Raw genomic sequence first — 26,907 nt, forward strand, 5'->3', positions numbered from 1 at the left:
CAAAATCAATCTCTTTGAGCTCGGCTGTCGACTCCTGTCCTCCATACTACTGCATGGAGTAAGGGATGTTGACACACGTCTGTAGAGGCTCAGACTTCACAAGGAAAATATATCGATTCTGATAGTTCGAGTCTAGCTATGCAAATGCTATAGCTATAATTGTGCATCTGAAATTGACTTATTTCCCAAGTATAGACATAGCCTCAGGCTGTGTCTACATTGCCAAGAATCGGTGGCAAAAGATACACAAGTTGCACACCACTTTTGCGCATCTCTTGCCAACAGTTCCATCGAGAGAGGCCCTCCCCACATTTGGCCCATCCACATGGGGCCAAATGTTGGGAAAACCCCCTCTGCTGAGACATCCCTTCTTCCTTGTGGAATGAAGAAGACAGGAATGTCGGTAGAACACTCCCAGCGGGTCAGACTTCTGCCAAGATACTTCCAGTCTCCCAACAGAAGCCTGCAGTCTAGACATAGACTCAGGGTGAAGGGTAGAGGGTTAACAAAGAACCTTTGTCAGTATTTCCAAGACCCAGACAATGCTGCTAGAACCGCCTACAACTGTACAGTTTACTAAGCTTTCTATGAGTCAGGATGTAAATCATTTGCAAATTTTATCTGAGGCCCACTTCCCTGATTTTGTAGGGACTTAGCCCTTCTACCTGTTAAAATCCGGATTGCTTCAAGGAGACCTGGCTGTTTCTGCACCAATAGGTTGGTCTCTGTTTCAGGTCCAGGCTCCTCTATACAACTGAGGAAGTCTGACTTAGTATGCTTGATGAAATGGGGGAAATGAGAGAATTTGAAGTACTCTTTCCTATCCTTATCTGCCATGGCAGAGGAAAAGTGGAAGGAAAATCTGTCCTAGCAGCAATCCCCACTGAGAAGAGGTACAGTAATCCCCCAGTACGTACCATTTCAGTCTGGGCTTAACTTGCATTAAAAGTGAGTTAAGTGCAAATGGAAAGCATTTCAGCCCCCAGCTGACAGGGCTTCTTCCCTGCTTCCTCCCAGCTGGGAGAAATCACGCCACTGCCTCTGTCTGCCTGCCCAGTTCCCCCAGCTGGGGGAGTCTGGCAGGCAGAGAGCTGCTGCAGCGGTTTCTTCCAGCTGGGAGAAACCGCACTGCAGCAGCTGTCTGCCCCACCCCCACCCCCACCCCCACCCCAGGTCCTCCAGCTGGGGAAGCTGTGGAGGCAGACAGCCATGATGGCAGCTTCTCCCCAGCTTCTCCCCAGCTGGGGCAGCCAATGAGAAGCTCCTTGGTTCCCAGCTCCCCCTGCTTGCGGGACCTGGCATACCAACCGGCACATGCTGGGCTGGTCAGTTTCCTGGCTCTTGCAAGACCAGGGGAGCTGGGAACCAGGCTGCCACCTGGTTCCCATCTCCCTCAGCTTGAGCAAAATTTGAGTTACGCAGGGACTGCAAGGAACGCAAACCCCGCATAACTCAATAGTTTACTGTATGAGGAAAGGTGGGCTAGAAACCAATGTGCAAAAAAGAATTTCAGAAAAAAAATTAAAATTTATTTACAGAGTTTCCAATGGAATAAAATTTTAAAATTTTGGGTAGTTCTATCCTTGAAAGCCTTTGCTACAATGGAGGAACCCCAGTCATCTGTCCAACCAGGAGTGCAGTCAGAGAGCTGAGGGATTTTTCTACAGACAGGCAGCCTTGACCTCTCGCGGGCTGTCAATCACAGATCTGATCCCAGCATACAAGGAAAGGGCCAACATCCCACAGGACAGACTGTCATACATAGAAGAGGGATTAGAAATAGTCTTTGCTGCTGGTTAACCAGAATCTAGAATACCAGTTACTCAAATAACTGTATTTGTTCTATGAGTCCCTGTACTGATCCCCAAGTATTTTGTAACGGACACATTAATTAACTTCCCTGCAAACAACTTGGTTATAACATTCTATAATTCATAGATTAAAAATAGAAAAGTATAAGAGGAAAATGTAATTAATTTCAGTTTGTACCAAGACTAGTCTGGGCACGTTTTCTGGCGCTAGAACAGAAATCATTCACAACCATTAGCAGGTTTCTTTTGAGTGTTGCACTCTTTATAACTGAAGAAATAGATACTTACAGCTTTATTTGACTATAAATTTATAGCTATTGCGATTATTTTTAAAAATAGGAGGTTATAGTGGGGAGACACCAAATTTTGCTTAGGATCTTTAACTACTTCCAATCTTGTTTGGCTTCTATGCTTCTACATCAAATAATATACCTGTAGAAGCACCTTTCATCAAGGATTCCAAAGTGATTTTTCTACAGCCATATTATAGATGTGGGAAACTGAAGCAAAAAGCATTTGAGACAGATTTACCCTAGGTTTACACAGCAAATCACAGAACTCAGGAGCCCAGAATTACAGGCCACTAAACAATCCACAGCATTGCCCCCAGCAAAATAACTAGATTTCACCTCTTTATTTGAGCATATCACTCAGTTCATAACTTCTTAAGATTTGCTGTTGCATTTGAAGTCTAAACTAAATTAAAAGACAAAATATTAGCACTAATTAATTTGTGTAACTTATTGGCATTATTTCACATATGCAAAGGCAGTTAAACATTGTTCTACAGGTTGAACCTCTCTAATCAGGAACTCTTTCATCTTGCAACATCCGTAATCTGGAATGATTTCAGTTAGCTGGATGAACACTTATGTGTGTGACAAAGTTCTTCATGGTCCCATAAAGTTTGCTTACAGCCACAAGTACTGCCTCTCAGTGTTCTGTGCTGTTATTTAGCGGTAATTCAAACTTAAATGTGTTCCAAGAACCCTGTAGCCAATGGAAGTGTTGGTAATGCTGCTAGATAATACTGACCTCCCCTGATCTGGAAAATTCTCTCATCAGGCACCTGTCACGTCCCAAGGGTGCCAGACTAGAAATGTTCAACCTGCACATACATATAAAACTAGCACAGTAGATTTTACCAAGAAGTCAGCCAGTCTAGCAGGAAGGCTGTGGTTCAGAAGTCCTTTCAGCTAGGCTAGCAGTCAAGCTTTATTTAGTCATTCCCCAGCGGCCCAGAGTTTTCCTGGTGAGCCAGGACCCAGGACCTCCACCAGTCTCATCTAAGGGCCCAGTGGGGAGCAGCACATAGTGCTTCAGTTGCCTCTTTCTACTGCACTTGACCAGGCCCTCCTATGCCCACTCCCTTTGCAGCTTTTTATCTCCCTGTTTTCTCTTCTATTTGGGGCATGGCTGCAGTTCTTTTCCCATTCCAGTGGGGAGCTCCCAATTTCAGCAGCTCACTCCCTAGTGTTCAGTTATTCTCTCTCAGCAGGACTGAGGGGAGGCAGGAAGAGAGAGGTCAGGTCCTTACCCCCTGGACTGTGGTTTTACCCACAGTCCAAATCCAGATCCTTCTCTTCTGGATAGCTCTGTCCCCACAAGTTGTAAGCTGGTTTCCTCCCTTCAGCCAACCTCCCCTTCATTCCTGTTTTTCCTGAGTCACCCCACCTAATTCTCAGAATTCCTCTTTCAGCAGATCCTCCACTTGAAGCATGCTTCACAGCTGCTGAGGAGTTGGGCTCTCCTGGTCCAACACTGCTCCTTCACTCCCTTAGTCTCTGCCCTTAAACCCCATCACAAATATCTTAGAGCTCAAAATATTCCCTCAGCATAACTATGAGCCACATGTTTCTCTGATTGCAATTAAAAAAAGTAAACTCAGATTCTGAGTGTTGCTGATCTAAAGTAAAGGAGTCTGAGTATTTCTAAGCATAAGCCAAAGGGATGGGAAAGGGGTGTTGGTCTCCCCACCTCAAAATTTCAGGAAACCTATTTTTTGCTTGTGCGCCCCTTGATTGTACCATTAAATGATGAGAACTTTTTCTTCCTACACCAAGTCCTTCAGAAGCTGGCTACACCCAAGAAGAAGCATCAGTTTGGTGCATGTGTAAAAGTCAAAGTGTGTAACAATCTCTGCTAGCTTCCCTTAACTAACCAAAATACTCAAACTTTTTTTTTAAATAACCAACATATCAAGATGAAAGGTATGCTTACACACAGGTATTGGACACTGTAAGGTCTGCACATGTATTAATACCCTGTGGTCACACAGCATTTAATTCAACTCTTGGAGATTTCAGATGAACATCCAGTTTCCAAAGCTAGTAAATGGACAGAACAATAGGGCTGTGTGGGTGGGTGAAGGAGGGTGCCAAGGGTCGACTGCTTCTCCTACCCCTCTACCTCTCTGTACTGCACACACAAGAATGTCCTCTTGAAAAATCAAAACAGAATACCAAAACATAGCTTCTAACTGCTGTCTCTTCTCTAACAAGAAGAGCAACACTGGCCACAGGAAACATTAATTGCTCATACAATGACACAAGATAAATGGACAACTGACTACTCAAACAAAACAGGAGACATTCAGTTTTTGCAAAGACGTAATTTGACAAAGAGTTAAAGGGGAGGTTAAACTGCAAGAAACACCCTAGTCGCCCAGTGGAATGTATCTCTTACTATATAAATTTAACTATTTATTGGAAAACAAAGACAACTTCTCCAATACTATTCTCCATTCAGTTTGTGATCCTTACTAAACCCAACAAGGTAGCAAAGAAACAGTTCCAGTCTTGGGTCAGGATTATAAAATATTTGCTTAAAGCACTTAGAATTATCCAACATAAATTATACAAAGCAAGCTGGTACGCACCTTTGGAGTGTTTTCCTGAAGACCTCTTGGGTAACGAGTCCTCAATGGAATGTGCTGATGTATGTAGTGCATTTTCCAAACTGTTACTAACTTGGTTACTAACACTGTTTATAGGGGTCTCAGATCTTGGCGTGACCTGGAAAAAACATAATAATTAAAACTGGTGTAACTCTAGAACATTCCCTTTTCCTATCCTCAGTGAATAATGTTTCAAATTGAATTAAGAGCCATCAAGAGCATTACTGCTCTATTCTAAAACAGTTACACATTTTTTAGTATATTTTACATGAAAGAATTTCATGGAGGAGCTTTTTAGTCAACTATTTGTAAATCTAGATTAGTGTTGATAATCCACACAGGATAGCTTCTCAAAATACCATTCTTTTCTACATAGTTCTACTTTTGCAACAATCCATTTTAAACAAGTTTATAAAATGTTACCCTCTTTTGTTAACTTAAAACAGCAAACCTGGGTTACTATGTGAGGCAAAAGGCAACCACTTTTATATTGTGTCAGGTATCTTAAATATTTCTGAAAAAGATATAAAACCAAAGTCACCTCTCAGGAAAAAAACTGGGTAAGAAAATGACTCGGTTGGCTTTGCAATTGGGAGCTTGCCATCAAGATCTGCAGACTATATTTTTGATGAAAAATTACTCATTATGAAAAGAGAAAAAGCTTGAACAAGTTGGCTGAATCATCAAAACCAACGTTATAGCCTAATATGTACCTTTTAAGCTGCACTTAGCGTAAGGAACATATTTGCACTATGACTCGAGAGGGTCATAGTGCAAATCACATGAAAAAAAAACATTTAAACTACTTTAGTTACTCTCCACAACAATAAGCACATTTGTTGAGAAACACCTATTGTTACTACGGTAATGTGAAGAATCTGCCACATTACGCTAGTCAATTAGCTTCTCACATTTTTAAGAAATAAGAGCAGAGATGGGTTACATTATCAGTAGGACCTAAATATCTGAAAGGTGAAAAAATGTGTGTGTTTAAATAAGTTATTAATATCAATAAAAGTACTTATATTAAATTCATTCTTTGAAACTCAATTGCCACATTTTGAACTAACAAGGAATCCCTAATTTAATATGGATTCTATCCTTTCACAAATTACAAGATAAGAAAATGTAATCTTATTGTAACAAAAGAAACTAGCCATTATTCATTATACCTAACATCAGAGTTCACAATTTCCTGTAAAATTCAATCATATAGTGATTCCAGGCAAAGCCATGAGGAGCAAAGCAATTTTTTAAAACATCTCATTCGACCCACAATTCGCCTAGTATATTGCGACTAACTTGATTACATTATTTAGATTTAGCATAATTTCTCTCTCTTTTTGTAGAATTATCCCTTTATGAGCTTCACCTAAGACCGTGGCCTTCACATGTTCTCTCTCTCTCTCTCTCTCTCTCTCTCTCTCTCTCTCACACACACACACACGTTTACACACCTGTGCTACAGAAGTCAAACTGCTTTTAAAAAAAATTCCAGAGTTCCCAAAAGGAAAGACAGATTGTTGGAGAAAATCTTCAGAGAAGCTGGAACAGAAATGATTACAACTCATGTCTTCCTCCTCAACATCACTAGACTGTTTCTAATTTTTTTTAGTCAGATATTTACTTGACTTCCGACAGCCAAGCACACCGCTTTACACCCATAAGAGCAATTGTAAAATAGTAAAAACACAAGGCTGAGTAAAGGGAAAGTCTAGCAATTACATGCTTAGCTTCACACACAGGCACACACACACGTACACACACACACAGATGTCCAAACTAAAATTTTTCAAAGGCTTGATGAAAGAACTAATCATGTACTGTTCACCAAAGCTCATTTAATTCATACTGCAGAGGTATTCCACTGACTCCAACTTGTTGCTGGCAGTTTAACCCAAGAAACAGACTGATGTTTTCCTACTTAAGAAACGTTGTCATCCACTTTTGGTTATGAACAAAACCCAAATTCTTCCCAGGAAGATAGATAACCTTTTTGTTATTTTTGGTAAAAATGAATTTAGCACATGCCTTGACCAGCTGTACTAGTGTTATGTGACTCACTTTCACACCAAAGTACAGTAAATTTATACTGGCAAACAAATCACAACACTGATCAGTTTTACACAGAGCACTTTAGTTAGGGAGATAGTGTTGTGGCCAGGCTCACTATGACTGTTTAAAAGTCTTCAAGCAGACTTTAAATAACATTTTTCCATTGACTTCCATTGCCCTTAATGTTGTGTATCCATGAACTTTTTCACAAGAGAAAGTTTCACTGAAAAATCTTGTGTATAGTCATTAATATTTTCAGATTAGCTAGCTATTTTAAAATTAAAGAACAAGTGATACTTAACTGGATCACACACTGCACTACCCTTCGATTGCATGAACTGCAAAACGTGCAGTTCTAGAAGAAAAGGGACATGAAAAATAGCATTTATACACCATTATGTTTGTATACTTACACTACTCCTGAGGGAATTCTTTGCCAGAAATTAAAATTCAGCATGTTTTATGTGACAGTAAACAAAAGGCTCCAGGGAGCACAGGCCACTGACTCCAAAGAGCTTGCTCAATGTGCAGCACTCAGCCTTCCCAGGACATGGACTCCACAGTGAGGCTACCCTCAACCTGAACAAAACGTAAAGGTCCAGCCTTCCGCAGAAACACCCCAGTGCCCTGCCCCTCTGTGTCAGGCATAGGCAGGCAGGCACAGATCTACAGGATGGAGATGGTATGGATGTAGACATCATGTGCAGCAATATGCATGCAGACAAGCCCAGTGGTTGGTCCAGGAGATTTGGATGCACAGGGGCTCGCTGGAGAGTTCCAGGTGCAAGTGGTTTGCACTCAACAGGGGTAGGTATGCAGGTCTGGTAGCTAGAGCAGGAGGGAATGCGGGGGGTGGAGGTCAGGTGCTACTGTTTTTTTTTCTTCCCAGGGATACAACTAAATTGGCAGGAGACATGAATTCTCTGAGCATACAGTGAAAGAATTCCCCTCAGAAGTAACGCTGATTATAGAAAACAAGTTTGTTAATACAAATGTTGCCAAATGTAAGCTTTTAAACAAAAAATCAGGTCCCCCCCCACCCGCACAAGCCTAGAACGTAGACATACATCAACCCAGAAGATGCCTTATTTTTCTTCACTTCAATGCTTAGACAGGTCTTCGAACAGTGTGGTTTATTACCATAATGCTTTTATTTGGTACCCTTTAATCCCATTCTGCTATAGTTTAGAACCACAGAGAGCATTCAGCACACAATTCTGAGAACAAAGCTAGATTCAGACTCAGTAAAGACAGGGATTCAGAGAACATAGTGATGGATGCTGTGTCATAATGTGGATTTACCATAACTGAAAGGCCATGGTGACCCACAATTTGGAGTACGTCTTAAAGTACAAAGATCATTTTATCATCAAACACTATTTCTAAGAAGAATGATGGATGACAGTGTAGATTTTGCTTTAAAAAATCTATTGTGCAGAGGCACATAAAAGATTAGGAGAATGTTATTAGGTCAGGAGGGCATTGTCTGTGAATGTGAAATGCAATTCCAGCTTTCCAAACAAAAAATGAAAGTGTGTTTTCAGATAAATTCCCAGGAACTGGAAACAACAAATAGATGTTTGGATCTTTTAGACCCTCCCTTTTTGGACTCTTGGTGTAGTATTTCTGCCAATAGTCAGGAGTCTCCAAGGAAAGATTCATGATTCCTTTTTCTCAGGAACTGTTTTACCAACTTGCTTTCTCAAGAATTTTAAAGTCTACTGTAACAGTTACCATTTAAAGAGACAAGTTAGCATTTAGAAACAGATTTCACATAGATATTGATCCAGGCTATGCTCTGCTACTGCCCTCTCACTGCCCACTTCCTTCCCCCACCCCAAAGAGACAGACATTTTGCAGATGCTGAAACAGATTCAGAAAGTGTTCATGTCGGCAATAAAGTATCTGGCCAAGTTTATTCTTAAACATACAAGGCCAGATTTTTCCAATGAAACTACTTAGTGCTACACTGCTGGCATGCCCAGGCTAGGGAGGAACGCTAAGTGCAATGGTGATTCTTTAGCAATGTGTGACCTACAGTCAATTTCCAAAATGACTTACTAAGCTACAGAACAACTGTGCAGAAATCATGTAATTATTCAAAGTATAAACCACATTAATAGTGGCACAGTTGATAAATTTAAAATAGTATGAGAATTCTGAGTTCAGGTTCTCATCTCATGGTTCTTGTATATTACAGTGAACAAAGATAAGTTCATAATGGAAATACTGACAACCCCAATTGTAGCTGTACCAACAGCAGTGAAAGCTACCAGTCTAAACATCCTCACTAGAGCATGTGTGGCTCAAATATGTACGAGAAGTGGCAAATCTTTAAACCAGCTTTATTAACGGGTAGCAGTGAGGATATTGATCAGTCAATTTACTACCTAGTCCTATCATGAGAATAGCAGGGTTCATAAATGGGAAATAATAAGCATTTAAGTAAAACAATAATTACCTGTTTGCTTTCAAAATAACAGTTTAATAGTGAAAACTATTTGCTGACAGGGACTGATAACTTTATGAAAAGATTATGTAGGTTTTTTTTGAGAAAAAAATTGTTTGCAAGAAACTTTATATGGGATGTTTTCTCCATAACATTCCACACAAAATAAATGTTGATTTCCTTGCCTATTCAGTCATAAAAATAGGCTAAAAATATACCAAATGAAAACTGGATAAGAAAATAGCATTAAGTAGCACCTTATGACTTCAAGCCCAAGAGCTACATGAATAAATATCATCATTTCCTATTCATTCATTGGGAAAAATCCAAATAATTTTGCAGATATAAGTAATAACTAAGGAGTGAGGAGGCAAGAATCAGAGAGAGCGATGGACTCCACCAATTTTTCATCCCAAAATTATATTGTCTGACAACCTCCTCTAACTCAATTTTTTTAATTTCCATACCTCTGAGGTTTTGGGGCCCCATATTGAGAACAATTAACAACTTTGTTCAATCTTTTATGAAGTCTTGAAGGAAATTTAAATAGAACCCCTGTCAATCTCCAATTAACATAAGTACAGTACTGTTTTTAGAACATTCATTCAACCAAAAGATGACTGAAAATCATGAAGCAATTACTACTCATTTCTAAGTTTTTAGTTACATAGTTGCTTTCAAAAAGTGTACTCTGGGTGGTTTAGGCTTCTCAGTTTATTTTTGTTGTTTCTGTTTTTGTTTTAAATCTACCCATCACTCTCAGTATTATATATAGATTTTTTTCATAATAACTAATGTTATTTATATCAATTTCCTGACTGGCAATTAGGAGACTAGATCACCATTCTAAGTTTGCTCCATGAAGCATAAAACCCCAGAAGCTAGTCTTCAAGATGCTGTCTGAGTCACCAATTGTCATCTTTTGCACATGTGCGTAACTTTATGCACACTAGTAGTCCCAAGAAAGTGAAACCAACAGTTCATTGCTGTGTCTTCATTATTGATCTTAGATACAGGTATTTCTCATTCAAGTCTAAGATCCAGCATGCTTTGAAGCATATGGTAAGTTCCCACTGAAATTAATACCACTGCTCACCTTCTTTACATTTACATACCTACTTCAGACCCTTCATGGATTGAAACTTAAATGCCTCAGAAAGTGAAATGTCCATACTAGGAATTAGCCCGTTGCCCATCATTGGCTAATACATCACATGGATAAGCTTCACTGGTGAAAACCATGGCTTTCCTTCCCTACAGTTCAGTATACACTAGTGCAACTTAACTGAAAGGCAACCACAAATACTGGTGTAAACAAAACAAAAAAGGAATCCTGTAGCACTTTAAAGACTGACAAAATAATTTATTAGGTGATGAGCTTTCCTAAGATAGACCCTCTTCTTCAGATCTGGAAATTCTGAAACTGTGCTAATATTTTCATGTAGTTGATGGATTTCCATTCCAAATGGCTAAACATAGTGCCTTGCATGGTGAATAGTCACAGAACGGTAGCCTTGTCAGTCTGTACCTTCACAAAACAAAAAAGCAGTCATGTAGCACTTTAAAGACTAACAAAATAATTTATTAAGTGATGAGCTTTCATGTGACAGGGAAGTGGGTCTGCTTTTTTGTTTTGTGAATATACAGACTAACACAGCTCTGTGTGTTACATCCTCTCTGTGATGTAAACAAGTCAAATTTCAGATATTAACCCTTTGAATAAAGCCTCATGAGAAGAAATCTCTCAAGTTCTCAAACACAGAAGGATTTGAGAGTGAGCTGAAAAGGATTTTTAAAGAATTTGCACTGTGTCCTCCTTTTCTTTTTTATGATGTATAAAGTCTGCTATTTCTGCTTATGTAAGTGTTTTTGATTTTTGTTTGCTTTCAGGCTTAGACCTTGTCTAGATTAGGGATTCTGACCAACAGTACTGTTGCACTTGTGCAACCCTCTAGTATAGGCATGGAAAGCTGTGATTTGCATGCAGCAGCATAGCTTGGTTTCAACTGAGGTAGCCTTTAGCAGTGTAAATTATAGCTTGCCTTATGGGGATCATAGCAGTGAAGCTACAGGATGACTATTCAATGATGCCCAGAACTTGGGTAAAATCCCCATTTGGACAAGGCCTCGGAAATTCCATGAACACCTATTGCCTACTGTTACTAGACAGCATCCTGCATATCTCAGAGCAGATGATGATCTGGTGGTCCCTTCTCACTTTAAATTCGATGACTATTTTATATGTTTATCCATCTTAATCAAGGAGTGGTGCATAGTGACTCTTTAATAGAGATTTCCTTTGTCCAAGTATCTGTTAAAATTCCAAAGTGTACTTAGCATCACAGAATTTTCGAGAACACACAAAACCTGATCTTCTGCTGTAAAATAATCAGAACTTTACTGTAAACTCTCTTTTTTTATCTGGTATTTGAGTAACCGGGACACTCAAGTAACAGGCACAACTCATAGCTGAGTAGATCTGAGCAGTGGACACTGGGTGGGAGCATGGAGAAGCTGTGTCATGGATTGGGTTTGAGAACTACAGAATGTGTGAGTAATACCTCACCCCTCAGTACCCATCCTGCATCCCTCTGTGCTGCATCTGAATGCAGCCAACGGGCTCCTTCACTCTTCCTACCTCGTGTCCGCCACCCAGACCAGGTCCCTGTCATTATCTTTAAGCAGCTCCACACTGTCCCCACCAACAAGGCAGGGACAGCAGTTGAGCAGGAGCCAGCACTGGCGTGTGTGTGGGGGTAGGGGAGGGTGCTGAATTTTGTTCCTGGGGGGGGGGAAGCCACTGAGCCCTGCCTGTTCCTCTTCCCAGCTGCTCTCTGGTAGCCAGAATATTTGCATATCCAGCAACCTCCCTGTCCCAGGGCTGCTGGATATTAAAGAGTTTACTGTAGTAGTAGTAGTAGTAGTAGTAGTATAAAGAGTTTACTGTACTTCCTTTAAAAAAAACACTTCAGCTTTTTTAAAAATACATCAATAAACAGCAAGAGATCAAAACAGCACAAAAGCAATAGCTTCACAGCTTTCATGCAATATATTTATGAGATGGGGAAAAATAAAAATGACAAATACTGTTGAATGCAAGTATAGGCTGTGGTCACAAGGTGACCATCCATCCTGTATCAGGTGGGATGGTCCCATATTTGGGACGCCAAAAAGGCATCCCAACTTATTTTTTAACAGGAACAAATTGTCCTGTATTGGGCCATCTCCCCGAGCCTTGGGGAAGCGTGAGCAGCTGCTGCTTCCCTGGGGCTCCTGGGGAGGGCCAGTGGCCATGAGGGCCAGCAGCTGCCACTTCCCTGGGGCTCCAAGAGAGGGCCAGGAGCTTTGGCTTCACCAGTGCTGCAGGAACTGCTAGCAGCTGCCGCCTCCCCAGGGCTGCAAGAGAGAGCTGGCGGCTGCCGCCACCTTCCCAGCTCCCCAGGGCCTGGAGGAGCCACCCCTCCCCCAGCCCCACCCCACCCTTTCTCCCTGTCCCATATTTGGGACAGAGAGATATGGTCAGCCTAGCTGTGGATCATGTCTATATTCTGTCAGTACAACTTTTATTTTAAACAGTAAACAGAAGGAAATATAAACAGAAGGTAGTTTAGTACTAAAACTGGCTTTGGCACATATCAGTATATCTGACATGTAGGTTTGTCTTGAACTACACATTATTTTAATGAGAAATTAAATGGGCATAGATTTCTCTTTATAATCTTGAGAGGGCTTCTGTTTTATTTAATATTCTTAAAGGAGAATTCCCTCCTGTAGCAAAAGGCAGATGTAGTATCTGTAGAATCAGAGCGCATACATGTATAATTTTGGGCTCTTCTGCATACTTGGCTTAATCTAATTCTTGCCCCTCCCCCCTGCCCTTCTACTCTCTGATTTGCTCACCTTGATAATTTTTTTCTGGATTTGTCAACCTTGATTACTATTTTTGGTTCTCTATCCCTTAAAGATTGAGTCTGTTCTGGTATGGCTATGGTCTGAAGAAGTGGGTCTGTCCCATGAAAGCTCACCTAATAAACTATCTTGTTAAAGTGCTACTTTACTGCTTTTTTGTTTTGATGTATAATTTTAGCAGCAGATAGTCACAGTAAGATTCATATCTACAAAGAAAGCAAAAAACACATTGACACTTGCACTAGGTACTATGCAGCTCCATCTGACTGTTCTATTTTGAAAGCATCCAAGACTTCCAGTATAGGGTTTTTTGTCTGTCTTTCTCTAAATAGATGATGTCTAAATTTAGGTAGTTCACAAAACAATTCCCAGCCAGCATCAGTGGTAGGAGTAGCCAAATCATGAACAAGGCTCCTGCAGCCAGACCTGATTTTATCACCATTTAATTAAATCTACTGAAAACATGTTTAATCAACACTGTAGTTAAAAAATGACCTGGTCATTAAGTCTTTTTCTGTGCTAAGGCTCTCATCTGTGCTAGCACCCCTTCCACTGAGCAAGTGACCATATTGGTTGATTCTATGGGTGAAACACAGAAAAGGTAACTTTACACTACAAAATAGGAACGTAAATAACATGTAAAAACAAAAATCATGTAACTGATTAAAATTTTATTGACTACACTTTTAAATGTTTAACCATAGAACTAAGGAAGTGAAGGGTGCTGCAACAACCCAAAGTTTACCCAGGGATACTGACTGATAGGTTCACATGCCCAGCGTCCTAGTGCCCTCCAGGTCCCAGTTGCCACCCTGCAGTGGGCCAACAGCTGGGACCTCTTGAATAGATTCACGGTTAAGGGAAACTAATAAGTATCAATTTATCTATCTGTTAAATGGTTAACTGGTTACAGTTTTACATCCCTAGTACAATATTAAGTCAAACTAAACTTATACTGATGTAGAATCACCACCTTAATTGAATTAGTTACACACATCCACACAACATTCCTCACGAGCAGTGCTTGCACTAATTTAATTGCCAGTGTGGGACATTATGGAATTGTTTCTGAAAGGCAGCAAGCGGATGTAAGCAATACAAAGTACACTCATACTGCATTAACTAAGAACAGCAACTGTGCTATGACCCTCACAGAGGTGGGGTTGTTAAGCAAGTTACATTGATGAGAGCTACATTTCAGTACAGATGTTTTCAGAGTTAAATTAATATAAACTACTTTACCTCACTCTCACTCTGTAATGCAGATTAGGCTATAGGCAACAAAATGGTGTTATTCTTTTGAAGTTGCAAACTCCCAGCATCACGTCTGAGAGGTGAAAGGGGAAGAGAAAACAAGCCTTATATTGGTGGGTAACCAAAGCAGGCAGTGAATAGACTTTTAGTTTGCCTTTTCACTGGAATAATTCACAGTTACCCAAATATCACTAACAACTCACAAAATTAAGAAGGTCAGACAAACAAGATAAAATCCACACTATAAAAGAGTGAGCATAGGCGTAAACAGTGCTGCTAGATAGTGCCAATCACATATACAGAAGGAAAAGAGGGGATGTGGAAAGACAGCTGACATTTAAAAATGATTTTTTTCTAGCGCAGTTTGAACCTCTTTAGTCCTGCACTCTCGCCTGGGAACATCCATAATTCAGGATGAATTGTTAGCCAGACCATCATTTACCATGGGTGTGACCAAGTTTCCCATGTTCCCATGAAGCCCACCAATCCTGGCTCTCAGTGTTCTGTGCTGTTATTTAGATGTGATCTGTTCTTAAATGTCTTCTATGAGCCCAGTAAGCAGTGCAAATGTTGATAATGCTGCTAGACAATCGTGACCTCCCATGGTCCAGTAAATTTTCTCGTTCAGCACCGGTCAAGTCCCAAGGGTGCCAGATTAGAGAGATTTATATGATCTGAAGAGGTTCAGCCTGTACACGATTGATGCTACAGCATCAAAAAGTTACTCCTAAGCTGTCTCAGAGGGGTACCTGGGTTAGTCTGTAGCTTCACACACAACAAGCAGTCCTGTAGCACCCTTAGAGACAAATATATTTATTAGGTCATGAGCTTTCCATTGGTAAGACGCACTTCTAAGACATGGGTCTTACCCATGAAAGCTAATTTGTTAGTCTCTAAGGTGCTACAAGACTACGTGTTATTCTTAAGCAATTAATCTAATCACTCTTGGATCATTTTAGGTAGCTAGGAAGGTTTTAAAATTGGATACTGAGCTGTATTTTAGTTAAAAAGAGTCAGTGATTTCAAACATTGTGGATGTAAATAATTAGATATTTAGCAGTCACCCAAAAGCAAAGAAAGTTGGCAGTTTACTGCCCCACATACTCAAAGCAAAAGCCATGCATGATACATACATACATACAAGGATTGTTTTTTCTATCTTTTATATTTTTCATAATTTGCATACAGGCAAAGCAATACCCAATTCACCCTGCTCTTTCCCCTTTTGCCAATATGAAAACATTTCAAAGGAAAAAACAAATCAAAATCTTCTCTTCCAAGTTTCATACAGAACTAACTTTAACAGTTAAATTATGTCACTGAAAATACAACAGAAACACTAATAGCCCTTAACTGTGCTCATGGGACTAAGATCTCTATAATTAGCACCTCTTTTGTTTAAGGAAAGAAATCCAACCTCAAAATGACAAAACACAACATATTCTCTCCAACTGACTAACACGGGAAATGACTTAAAGGGAGAGGAAATTACAAGACATGCTGGAGTAATAGCTAGAAGACTCAGGATTAGAGCCTCATTGTACTAGATGCTGTGCAAATACATAGAAAGAGACAGGCTCTGTCACAAATATCCAGCTAAAAAAACACAGCATCTCAGTATATGAAATTCAAATCATAAATTTAAAAATACAGATTCTTAACAGAGTGGATAAATACTTTAAAACACAACTGCTGGTTAACACCTTTGAAGTTGCACACTGGAATGTTTGTGTGTGGTTGACAATTGCTAGCTTAGCTTTTCCATGAGTGGTTTACACAGCTTGAGCTTTAATTTAACTAAAACAGTTTAGAGTGGTTCAGCTACAACAGTGCAGTCTTCTGTATTTATTTCAGATGAAGTGTCCAATTTCAATTTTGCTAAAGTTGTAATTGATAATGATCAAAATATAATTAGAAAAAAATAGAACACAAACATGACAAATACAAGGATGCCAAAGCTGATGCAAAATCATCAGTCTGTATTTAAAAAGCAGAGAGAAAGTAAAGTCAATATCATTATGAATTCAGTGAAAGATCTGTGGCTCTATTTGGTTTCTCACTATGAGATATTCAGTCCAATATCCAAATAAGCTTGATTCTAAATGCCTACATTAGATTCTCATGTTAACATTCATTATATTATTGGGCAAGATTAATTTAACTCCACCATGAAGCCACTGTGAGCGCCATGCAGTCCCAAGCCTGGATGAAGGAGGAGGGTTGGTCAGATGTCTGTCAATGCCAGTACAATTAAACGTTAAAAGATGCTGGCTCAGACGTCGCCCAGATAAACAAGGTCCGTGATACCAATTGAGCGATCAGGGTTGGGTTGATAAGTTGGCTACCAAAAGAAAATTACAACTAACACATATGCTATCCATTGGTACTTGGAATGTCCAAACACTGTGGGCAACTGGAAAATTAGAGCTGCTTCGGAAGGAGATGGAGAGATACCGATGCGATATACTTGGACTGGCAGAGATGCGTTGGACGGCATCAGGAGAGAGATGCAGTTGCGAAGTCATTTGGTCAGGAAACAAAACGAAGCATGAAGCAGGAGTTGGATTCCTTCTTAGCAAATCAGCTAGAAGAGCGTTATTAGGATACAAACTGGTGAGTGCAAGAATGATGGTAGTAAGATTCGAGGCAAAACCCTTCAACATCTCAGTCGTTCCAGTGCATGCACCCACGTCGGACAGTACAGAGGAAGAGACTGAGCTATTCTATAAGGACCTGACAAAGACGGTGGAGGAGATACCGAAGAAAGATGTGTTGATCATCGGAGGAGATTGGAATGTGAAGGTTGGAACGGATAATAAAGGTTGGGAGAGAGTCATGGGAAGGTCTGGATGTGAAGAAAGAAATGAATGAGGTGAGAAACTGCTAGACTTTTGCTACAGAGCATAAGATGGTGATCTGCAACACAAGATTGCAACAAAAGGACTGTAGGAAGTGGACGTGGCAATCGAATGATGGGAAGTCCAAGAACATGATAGATATGATTTTGATAAAAGAAGATGGATAACATCAGTACAGCAGTGCCGAACTTTCCAAGGAGTGGATATAAACACAGACTACAGTCTAATGATCGCAAACATCAAGATAAAACTCAAAAGAAAATGCAAGACACAGTTTAAGAAAAGAAGACGTGGCGAAGCTATGTGAGGAAGAAACAGGGAATGAATACAGAACAGCACTTGAAAAGAAGATTAAGAATATCACCACAGAGACAGACCTAGATAAGAGAGTCGCAGGGATAGCCATCACTATAGAAGAGGCAATTGAGCAGACTACTCCAGAAGAAAAGATCAATATGAAGTGGATTACCCAGGAGACACTGAAGTTGGTTCAAGAGAAGAGAGCGTTGAAGATCAGACGAGATATTTCTGAGATGACAGAACAGCAATATAGGATGAAATGCAATGAGGTAAGGAAAGCAGCCAGAAAGGAGAAGGAGAAATGGTTAGAGGAGCAATGTGACGATACAGAGAGGTATTACGGCGAACATAAGACCTGGGAGGTGTATAAGACAATTAGGAATATTAATAGGAAATGGCAACCAAAGCAGATGGTGATCAAAGATAAGAAAGAAAAAGTGCTCATGAACAGTGAGAAGATAGTGCAGCGACGGATGAGATATTGTACCAATCTTTACAAAGCACAGTTGGACCCGAGTGTCTCAGAGAGACTGAAGAATTAAAAGAGACATCTACCCCGAGCATCGAGAGCAAGACCAATATTTCGAAGGAGGAAGTAGAAAAAGCAGTGAAATGACTAAAGAACAACAAGAGCCCTGAAAATGATAAGATCACAGGAGAGATGATCAAATACGGTGGAGAAAGCATGATTCAGGAAATACACCGACTATGTAAGATAGCATGGAAAGAAGGGAAGGCACCTAAGGAACGGACAAGATCTGTGCTAGTGACAATACCCAAGAAAGGAAGTACACTGGAGTGCAAGAACTATAGAATGCTTGCCCTAACGAATCATCTAAGCAAGGTCCTGATGGTGATACTGACTGAGAGATTAAGATCACAGATAGAAGAACATATAGCAGACAAGCAAGCAGGGTTCAGAAAAGATAGAAGTACCATACAGCAGATATTGGCACTAAGACTGATAGTGGAGAAAGCTCAACAAAACAATAAGAACGTATACATTTGCTTTGTCGATTTTCAAAAGGCATTAGACAGTATCGATCAGAAAGTGACTTGTGCGGTGTTGGAGTCATATGGAGTGGACAGCAGACTGATATGGTTGTTGACGAATATCAGTGACAATACAGAGGCAGCAGTGAGAACATGCAGGGAGTTGGGAAGTTGGTTTAAAACAAGTAGACGTACAAGACAAGGCGCTCCAACATCGCCAAGTATCTTCATCGCACATCTGGAGAGAGTGATGGACAAGATCAAGGAAGAGGTAGAAGGGATATCTGTACACAGGAAAAGAATTAACAACTTGAGGTTCGCGGATGATACAGTTATCATTGAGGGAGATGAGGAAAAGCTAGCGAAAATGGTACAGGTGTTAAACGAAGAAGGGAGGTGGTACGGACTGATTATGAACATCGATAAAACAAAAACAATGGTATTTGGAGATAAGGAAATAGGAAGGAATATCAGGGTCGATGCTATTGAACTAGAAAATGTAGAGAAGTTCACATATCTGGGGAGCAACATAACGTGACCTAGACTGTAAGAAGGAAATAGCGACTAGAATAGCGAAAGCAAGAGTGAGTTTGAAGGTGATGGATGAGATCTGGAAAAGCAAAGCAATTAGCTTAAGAACGAAGGTGAGCATCTTGCAAACGTGTGTATTCAGCAGCATGTTGTATGGATGTGAGACATGGGTGATAACGAAAGATTCAAAAAGAAGAATACTGGAGTTCGAAAGGAGTTGTTACAGAAAGATTCTGAGAATAGGATGGATGCAGAAGGTCACCAATGAGGAATTATATAGGAGGATACAGCTGAAAGAGAACCTGCTGCAGAAGGTTATAAAATGGAAGCTACAACTATTTGGACATATTTATAGAATGAACGATGAACGAAAAATTAAGACCCTAGTATTCGGCATAATGGACGGTTCGAACAGGAGAGGCAGACCACACAGAATGGATAGATGATATAGTAGATTGGTGCGAAGCTAGTTTACAGAAACTAAGCCACTCTGCACTGGACAGGGAAAGATGGAAGGAAATAGTGAGAGAGGCATCAGATACCAATGGGCATTGAGCACATGGTTATTGATGATGATGATGAAGATTCATTTAATTAAAAGGAACATACTACTAATGGAAACTACTTTATCCCTTTCAAGTCCTTCCTGTGCAGTTATAAAATAACCTTCCTGGTTCAAGCTATAAAACCTTTTTTTTTTTTTTTTTGGGGTGGGGGGGGAGGGAAGGTCTAGAATTAGCATTAGTAAATGACGACGGCCCAAGCAGGGTGTTACATGTGTAACCCATATGAAATCCACATTAACACAATGTGGCTCATTGTACCGACAAATGGTTAGGCCACAGAGAAATCAGTGTACACCATTACCTCAAAGCTAAGAGAATTGCTCCTTTAGCTCACATAGCAGATGCTCCCAGTTTTTGAGCAAAAGGATCTGAATGCAGGTTCATCCATGACCCTCATAAAAAATGGTAAAGGACCCGGGACAAAGTTATGGCTAGCACTGTCCCATCTGGGTACCACCCACTTGTCTTTAAATCTGTAGCTGGGTCATGTGGTAAGGGAATGCAAAACTTGCTTCAACAGGTATTAAGACAGTAAATAAAGGAATATAATCTCTCATGATCGATCAGAGGCTAATAATTCAGTTTAAAACCAGAATTACCTGATAGTGCTAAGAACAATCCAATTACCCTTTTCTTGGGAGGGGGGGTGTTTTATATATATATTTTTTTCCAAAATCTGGAACCATAAAAGGATTACAGACTTGAATTACCATTTCCTCAAAATATTCTCAAGCCCTTCAACCAGTTTCTGCAACACAATATAAAAACAATACTATTTTGTGTGCACCTGAAAGCGAGACCTTATTACTAAAAATAGGACCAGCAGTCAATATTGTAACCTCATAAGCAGCTTATTTCTGAAGATTTATATTACTCTATGGAATAATATGATTGATATCACATGCTACATTCCTGGAACAGAGATGCTGGTAGAGTAATTGGAAGCTGACGGACCTACCATTTGTAAGATATCAATTTGCAACAGACTCACACAACTACAGTATTATATTACTCAATGATTGTGTTACTTCCTTATAACGTCAAGCAAAATAAGGACAAAACTACTACTTAAAAAGTATTTTTACAGAATTCTGCAGCTGACTGCCTACAATCAGATCCCTGCAGAGAGCTCCAACAAAGTCAGTGAGTGTCCCCAACCAGGGAATCAGGTAAAGGACTAATGTTCAAAATCTTAACTCACCTAAAAGAGCCTTATTTTGCCCTTTGCTGGCATGTTTCCATTGTATAGCATTTTGGCCCTGATTCAAATTGTTTTAAATAAGTGAAAGGTAGAAGAGGAAGTGGTTAAAATATACCTCCCCACAATCCCTCATCCCCTGCATCAGTGAAAAATTGATCTTATCAACCTGTTTTCATCTATAGCTGAAAAAAAGTATATCCTAAATCATGGATATCTAAAACAAAAATTGTTGAACAACCAGAAATTTGAATTACACAGTTCAATTTTATGCTTACTTACTACCTCAGAGAATGACACAAGTTTTATGCAACATGGTTCACTCATTCAGACCCTAAACCTTAAGTGACTAGACTGGATCAGCAAGCCATAGAATCAAAAAGCTATCCAACAACAAGAGGCACCTCAGACTGGACATCCAACCTTCTCCCAGATGTAAGCATATAACATGAAACCCTGTATGCAATGAGTTTATGATTTCACAGCTATTACTCCTCTCTTTCTGATTCTTACAAAAATATGTGCACACTTCATTGAACGTAAATTGTAATTATTTCAGCAGGGACAATTACATAATTTTTTCTTCAGAGATGCATCTTACTTGGTTTGGAAAATAACATGTCGTCACAATTGTCATTCAAATACTATGACAATACTGATGTTATATATTTGTGCTGGTAGAGTCACTTTCACTGCAAATGCATTTTCAGAGGTTTATAACGCCCTACAAAATTCACTCGTTTGCCCTGAAGTTTCTCATACTTGTTCGTGACCCAGAACGGATTCGGGAGGAAGCGAGCTGCTAGATTTTGAATTTTAGTAAAATTATCCCTTTTCAATTACCTAAGCATGAAAAAAGGTGGTTTTCATGCTGCTTGAATAGTTCAAGTATTTTCATTTTTAAATTGAAATTTGAACTCAAGATTCTTAAACACTAACACCATTCAAAAATTACAAATGAATGAAAATGGCAGTCACTGTCTGTGTTTTCCTCTCAATATAACTATGCACAGAGTGCATGTGCTCAAGAGTCTATAATGACTGCACAGTGCCTGTGCTGCTTATTTTGATGACAGAACATGCAGAACTCTTAATTTTTCAAAATATAAAACGCATGGCATTGATATAAAAATACTACCTTACACAAAGTAATAGGTAGATTATACATGGGCAAAAATAAACTGATCACAACTCCAATTTAGCTAGAAAGCCACAACCTTTAAAGTCACAGATATTTCAGGTTAGTTATTTAAATTATACACTGTATCAACATCATGAGGTAGTGCCACTGTATCTTGTGGCAAGGGAAGTCTCAGAGGTTTATGAACCCAAAGAAGTTTGTGCTCAGAGCTTAGCTGACACCAAATACCAACCCAGCTTAGCCTGTGTTCTGGCAAAGAAGGACAAACACTGGGGAAGGGATGGCACTGGGAATAGATCTCAGATGGCTGAGGTCTCAGTACAACTTATGTTCTCCTGGCACCTGTGCTGATGCTGCTGAGTGATGTTATAATGCAAATAAGTCACATCATCACAAAATCCAAGCATGCAACATTTGGATTCAATTTTTCATAAGTAAACATGACTGGACTGAGCAAAATACATTGTTTTTCCATGATCTTTGTCCAACTATAGATCTAAGCTAACTTCTTGTTGTAAAAAGTATTAATTAGCTACCAGCAACTGAACAACTTACCAGACTTCTCTTAAAAGCAAGCCTAAATGTGCCTTAAGCAGATTTTAACTTCAGAAGACATTGAAAATATATACTTTAATTACACTATTTTTGTACCCTCCTAACATGACAATTTTGAAAGGATGTAAACTATCAGCGTTCTCCAATACCACATTCATGATTCCACGTTCAAAACGCACTGCCCTCCACACAAAGGTTATTATTCTTCTGAACACAGTGGGCAAGTGAATACCCAGAATTTTATTGCTACCAGGCTAACTGATTCTCCACCCATCTTAGAATGGCTTACGTGGTGCTAGACTCTCTTAGCTAGATAAATCTTTGATCAACTACAGACCAAAATGATATGGCTGGTAAAACATTCCTGTCTTTATTCCTTAAGCATGTTTATTTTCTCCTCATCCTGTTTCTATAGAACTTTTGTATGTGGTAAATTTTACTTTTAATCACCAAGAAAGGTGAGGTACAGAGGATGAAAATAAGGTCTGCACATTTGTGCTACTCCTTAATTTGATGTCATGATTCTCCTGCAGAATAGAAAACATAAGATCAAGTATTTGTATGGAGGCGCCTCTTGTAGTTAATTATATCCTTATTGTCTGTACTGAAGTATTTTTCCATCTGTACTTCATTCTCAAGAAAAAATTAAATTGAAAAGTAAGCCCCTAACCTCTGCTTGTAAGATCCATATATTTTGAAACAAGTAAACGGATTTTTGAGGACAAAGCAACTAAATGTCCACAGCTGAGTACAAAATATGCCCTCCCGCCTCCACATTTTCAAATTTAAAACCGCAGTATCCAAAGGAATATACAACTTGAAGAAAGCTTATGTTACAGGACACCTCCAAAACGTACCTTTTCATCACGAAGAGAGATCCAACTCCCACCGAATTTAAAAGGAGTTTTAGCAGTCCCATAAGCAGCCAATTTACATACAAATCCAGTTCAATTTTGTTCAATATTTAGACAACTATAACCCATTAGGAGAAACTAAGTGGGACCTAGAGGCACAAAAATTTCACTATTACCGGACAAACACTTCTAACAACCCTGATTCCTAACCCCTCCAGAGACGTATTTGTTCTCCAGCCCATAATCCTTTCAGATAAGAGGCTTACTCCCATTTCCAGATAGATTTTCCATATCATTGTCCCTCTCTAGTGTTTGATGTGCTGACCTAGCAGTCAAAGTAGTCAAGTTGCCCCAAGTCCATTCCTGTTGCTCTACTTGTGACTCACTGATGAATGTTCCCCTTCTGATTATATGGCAAAAATCCTAGATCAAACTGTGACCATCCCATCTATTAGGCAATTGATTTTTGCTGGTCCCTTAGCTTGTCACTTATCACTGGAACATTTGTGATGCAGGAAGGAGAAAAGAGGTACCTCTGTTGTTTAAGCCTTTAAGAAAAAAGTTTGAGATACTTCCCAAACCTTGAAAAGAAGAGTTTGAGGCTGAAATACCCACCTTATGACAGCCAGGGTAGGTTGCCATGGAGTTGAGAGTGGAGATGCTGGGATTCTTGCTGGTGCTGGCCATGATGTTTTGGATCTGGGTAAGTTCTTGCCTCAGCACTTGCTTCTGATGAAAACTGAAGGCAGGGTGGTTGGACGCCATAGTGAAGAGCAAGAGAAATTCATCTCCAGTACGGCCCTCATTGAGCTGCAGCCCATAATTATTGATGACAGAATCAATATGGGTGAGTGTGCGGAAGAGGACCCCAGCTGCCTCTCGGTGTGCAGACCCCAACAATGCAAGGGAGACCAACAGTTTGCTACGTACTACCTCATCTGTCAAGTTAGTGAGGCTTCCCAAGTCAGCAGGGTTGTTGGCCTTGATTTCAGAGTCACGTAGGGAGTGATAGTCCTTGCGGGCCAAGTCCTCTAAGCAGGCACCCAGAAAGCGCAGTTCAAGTGGGATGCACAGATCCAGGAGGCCACAGAGAAATTCCACTCGCTGTGGGGAGGGCAGTTCTGAGAACCACCGGTACACGCTGTCCCTCTGCAGCCGAGGGCACCGTTTCTCTACCATGTTGCTACTGCAGCTACCACCACCACCACCAGCGCTAGTACCCCGGGGATGGGGTGGGGTGGGGACTGGGGAGTGAGAGAAAGTGCCCAAAAGAAAGCAGGGAAACTACAGTGGGACTCTGAGAAGCAAGTGCCCAGATACAATAAGGGAGCACCCAAAGAGTAAAACAGACTGGATCCCAAACAGTAAAATCCAGAGAAATCAGGGAGTTTACATTAAGGGTCAGGGCAGAGTGGAACCCTGAAGGGATGTATCTGAACAAATCTGGGGGTGGGGGGAGGAAAAAAGGGAAGGATTAATGATAGGGAGGATGCAGGAACACACAAGAACCAGGTGTGAGGATTAATGAGGGGGGAAAATGGGGACTTGCAAGGTCCCCGGGGAGGAGCTAATGATGGGCAGGAATGAAGGGAAAACAAAGGACACAAGGGAAGGGTTAGTGATAAGAGGTGAGGAACCTGAAGAGGAGTTACCAATTGTGGAAATGTGAGGACATGCAGGGATCTGGGGGCAGTTGTTTATGAAGGATATATGGGAGGACACAGGGATCCTGGATGGGGGCAGATTCCAGTGCGGGAGATGACGAGACACACAAGGACCTGGGGAGAGGGTTCCAATGTGGGGTGTGGGGACAAACAGGAACCCTGTGGGAGAGAGAGGACCTCAGGAAGAGGTTTCTGACTGAGGGATAAGAAGACCCGGAGTGACTCTGGAGATTAGCGATGGAGGGTGATAGGAAATGCAGGGGTCAGTGATGGGAGAATGACAGGACACACACAAGGACACCAGGAAGAGGGAGGAACCTGGGGTTACAGATGGAGGGGATGAGGAGGTAACAGGGGCACAGAAGGGTGTGAGGGCTAGCTAGTGACAGGAAACACGGAAGTGTGGGAGAAGGCTAGGGATGGGGGGCAGTGACAGGACACACTGGGATCTAAGGGGGGCTACAGATGGAGGGGTGACAGGACACTCGGAGGCCGGGGAGTGGGGGCTAGGGATGGACAAGATATGTAGAGGCCTGGGATGGGGGGCGTGACAGGACACACCGGGGCCTAACAGGAGACCCAGGAGGGGTGACAGGACATGCAGGGGCCTGGGATGGGGGGCGTGACAGGACACACCGGGGCCTAACAGGAGACCCAGGAGGGGTGACAGGACATGCAGGGGCCTGGGACGGGGGGCTGGCAGGACACGCGGGCGCCGGGATGAGCGAGGTGACCGGACACGCGGGGGCCGGGTTGGGCGAGGGATGAGGAGGTGACCGGACACGCAGGGGCCGGGAGCGGGGGGGTGACCGGACACGCGGGGCTCGGGGCCAGGCAGCCCGAACCTACGCGCGATGCACCGGCGGCCGCGGGCCAAGCAAGCGGGGCACGCTGCCCTCTCGCCCGCCGCGGCCTGGCGGGGAGCAGGCCCGAGCGATGCGGGGGGCGGGGGGCAGGCCGGGGATGCCGGTCCGGGCCCCCGGCGATCAGCGGGCGGACCGCAGCGCCGCGTGCCTGCCCCGGCGGCTCGGCCGAACCAGGCCTCTGGGCCGCTCCCCTCACGGGGCGGCTCCTTCCCGCCGCCTCAGCACGGCTCGCTCCATCCTCCGCCGGCCTCCGAGGGGCTCCGCACCCCCTCCGCGAGCCTCTTCCTCCGCCTGGGCCCCGCGCCGCCGCGCCGCCCGCTGCGTCCCCACGGCCGACGAGCGCCGCCCGAGCCCGGCCGTCCCCGCCGGCTTCCGCCGCCACCGGAGGTCCCGAGCCGCCACCACCGCGACAAATAATCCCCGCCGGCGGCAGCAAGCGGAGCGGAGGCGCACGCCACTGTGTGTGAAAGTGAATAGCCGGCGGAGGAATCCCAAACCCTGAGCAGGGCCGGAACTCACTCCCCCCCGTCGTCCCCCCCACTCACTCGCGGCCCAACCCCACGCCGTGCCCCGCCCCCTTTCTCCACCTCCGCCCACTCAGTGGCCGAGTGGGCCAAGCTCCTCCCGCCCACTCGACAGGCCGGGTTGTCAATCATGCGGCTCAGGCCCGCCTATCGTTGGATGATTGGCCAAGAGCGACAGGGGCGGGGGCGAGTAGGAGGGGACAGCGCGTGTCTGCCTCCGCTCCTCGGCTGCGGGCACGTGCAGGAAGGGCAGGGGAGGGTAGCGCTGCGGACCGGACCGGGATGCATCTGGGGGGAGCTGCAGGAGATAGAGGTGGGGGTGGGCAGCAGTGTCTTGGGTCAGGCTGGCCCCGCAGAGGGTGGGGGGCTGGAGGGGATGGGGCCAGGCTGGTCCAGCTTGGGGGCAGCAGGGGATGGGGCTAGGCTGGCCTAGCAGAGGGTGGGGGGTTGCAGGGGTTGGGGCCAGGCTGGCCCAATGGCTGG

The 26,907-nt window shown here is 42.2% G+C and overlaps 1 protein-coding gene across 2 annotated transcripts in view; it reads right to left on the bottom strand.

The window, feature by feature from the left end:
* ZCCHC14 (zinc finger CCHC-type containing 14) overlaps positions 1 to 26,346 on the bottom strand; it is an 83,342-nt gene extending 56,996 nt beyond the window's left edge. For both annotated transcript variants that reach the window (XM_075008898.1, XM_075008897.1), the window contains exons 1-2: positions 23,986 to 26,346; positions 4,690 to 4,825 (exon numbers count right to left, since the gene is read on the bottom strand). In XM_075008898.1, coding sequence (XP_074864999.1) covers positions 4,690 to 4,825; positions 23,986 to 24,549 — 700 coding nt within the window. In that variant the 5' untranslated portion in view covers positions 24,550 to 26,346. The remainder of the gene's footprint in view (positions 1 to 4,689; positions 4,826 to 23,985) is intronic.
* Between the last annotated feature and the right edge of the window lie 561 nt (positions 26,347 to 26,907).

The sequence above is a fragment of the Carettochelys insculpta genome, chromosome 14 (genome assembly GCF_033958435.1).
Source record: "Carettochelys insculpta isolate YL-2023 chromosome 14, ASM3395843v1, whole genome shotgun sequence".
In the NCBI taxonomy this organism is placed as follows: domain Eukaryota; kingdom Metazoa; phylum Chordata; order Testudines; family Carettochelyidae; genus Carettochelys; species Carettochelys insculpta.